Source organism: Herpailurus yagouaroundi, unplaced genomic scaffold (genome assembly GCF_014898765.1).
Source record: "Herpailurus yagouaroundi ecotype Mexico unplaced genomic scaffold, PumYag 220, whole genome shotgun sequence".
Lineage (NCBI taxonomy): Eukaryota > Metazoa > Chordata > Mammalia > Carnivora > Felidae > Herpailurus > Herpailurus yagouaroundi.
In genome coordinates this window covers 4,492,375-4,494,239 of record NW_024412451.1, presented here as the reverse complement: position 1 = coordinate 4,494,239, position 1,865 = coordinate 4,492,375, and the positions used below count along the sequence as shown (strand labels likewise).

At 67.3% G+C, this 1,865-nt stretch overlaps 1 protein-coding gene across 5 annotated transcripts in view; it reads left to right on the top strand.

Annotated features, from left to right (window-relative positions):
- ODAD1 (outer dynein arm docking complex subunit 1) overlaps positions 1-1,865 on the top strand; it is a 21,807-nt gene that overhangs the window by 17,781 nt on the left and 2,161 nt on the right. For all 5 annotated transcript variants that reach the window (XM_040457563.1, XM_040457560.1, XM_040457559.1 and 2 more), the window contains 2 exons: positions 72-154; positions 247-415. In XM_040457563.1, coding sequence (XP_040313497.1) covers positions 72-154; positions 247-415 — 252 coding nt within the window. The remainder of the gene's footprint in view (positions 1-71; positions 155-246; positions 416-1,865) is intronic.

The following is a 1,865-nucleotide window of genomic DNA, read 5'->3' as shown; positions in this document are numbered from 1 at the left end:
TCCCTTTCCCTGTCCCGCGCGGGTCCCTCCGCCTCCGGCCCCCTGGATCCGCCTCTCCCGCCTCTCGCCAGGGGAGGGGCGCAACTTCGCGGAGTTCACCTTCGTCAACGAGCAGAACTCGGAACTGGAGCGCCTGCAGGAGGAGATCAAGGAGGTGAGGGAGGCCCCCCTTCCCCACTCCCTTCTCCCCCCCCCCCCCCGCCCCCGCCCCCAATACCTCCGGCCGCGCTCTCTCGCGCCTCGCAGTTGCAGGAGACCTTGGCGAGCACCCGCCAGAGCGAGGATAACCTTCGCGAGCAAAGGGAGCAGCAGCGAAGGGCCCTGCAGCAGCGAACCGACGAGGTGCGCGCGGAGGCCGACCAGGTGGAGGCCCGCTTCCAGGACCTTCGGGGACAGCTGGAGAAGCTCAAGGCCGGTGAGCGCCGGCCCCACCTCCTTCACCTGGGAGGACGCGATGCGTGGCCGGCCCCGGGCCGGGCCGCCTGGAGACGGGCCCGTCTGCCCACCCGGTACCCCCCATCCGCTCCTCCACCCTGCCATCCTTCCGGGGTGCGGGGCCCAAGAGTCAGGCTGCCCCGGGTTTGAAGCCAGCGCCGTCATTTGGGTGCGGTTTCCGGGGCCTGGGCCCCTCTGGCAACTGGAATGGGCGGCCGCGCGTGGATTCCTGGGTTGTCAAGAGAATTGGATGGGGTGCCCATCGGGAAGGGACAGAAGGTGGCCCTGGTGCCTCTGAGCAAGCAGGGGGGCCCCCTGTGGTCACAGTAGGAGATCGGTTACCGGCAGATCCTCCTTTGCTCTGTGGTGACCGTGACTGCGGCCCTGTGCTAGGTGAGGAGGCAGGGGTGGGGTGGAGGGCGGGCAGGGGTGGAGAGGAGACCAGCCTGGGCGCTGGGTGTTCCGCAGCCTTCGGAGGGGCTAGGGTGAAGGACGGACCCTCAGACGGGGTGGGAGCCTCGACCCCGCTTGGAATGCGGGGACCGTAACGTGCGAGGCCCAGCTGAGGACCAAAAGGCGGGGTCCCTTGTTAAAAAAAAAAAATGGTGCAGGGGCCTACAGCCGGCTGACACCTGCTCTGTGAAGGGGGTGGGAGTGGGGGTGGGCGGTGACCCATGGCTTCCTGGGAGCAGAAATGTTGGAGGCTGAGTTTGAGGGGTGAGTGTTTAACTGCAGAGCTGGGAGGGGTAGGTGCTCCCAGCACGTGGGGCCGAGGCCTGGAGGTGCTCCCAGGAATGTCGGCTCATTGTGTGGAGAGGGGATGTGAGGGCGTGGGTGGGAGGTGCAGGGTGGTGGATCCTGAAGAGATGCCAGGCTGGGGTACTGGGGAGCCATGGTAGAGGTGTGAGCAGGAGAGGCCATGGGTGGGGAGGTTAGGAGAGGAGGAGGGAGAGAGGAGGGAAGGGCCCCCAGAAGTAGCAGAGGGGGGGCCCGGGGGGGGGGGGTGAAGCACACGGGGTCTGGCCTGGTGGGGGTAAGACCCCTCTATGAGACAGGAAACGTGGGAGAAGGAGTGGGTTTGGAGATGCCCCTGAAATTCAGAGTGAGCAGCGCAGGGGGGGGGGGGACGTTCAGGGAGGGACCCCCGGGACCACGGGGACAAGCGGTAGAGACGCAGTGAGGTCAGGTGTGCCATGCGAGACTTGTGTCAAGGTCACGGGTGCCACCTGATGTCACTAACAATAACCAGTCACAGCCGAACAATAACTAGATACAAGCGGGTCCGCCAGGGGCAGTGGTTAACGCAGTCGGGGCAGCAGCGGGGGGGGGGGGGGGGGGGGACACTTATAAAAAAAACCCGCCACACCCCCACCGGGGGCGAGGCCCCCGGGGCCCCCCCCCCCCCCCCCCCCCCCCCCCCCGGGGGGGGG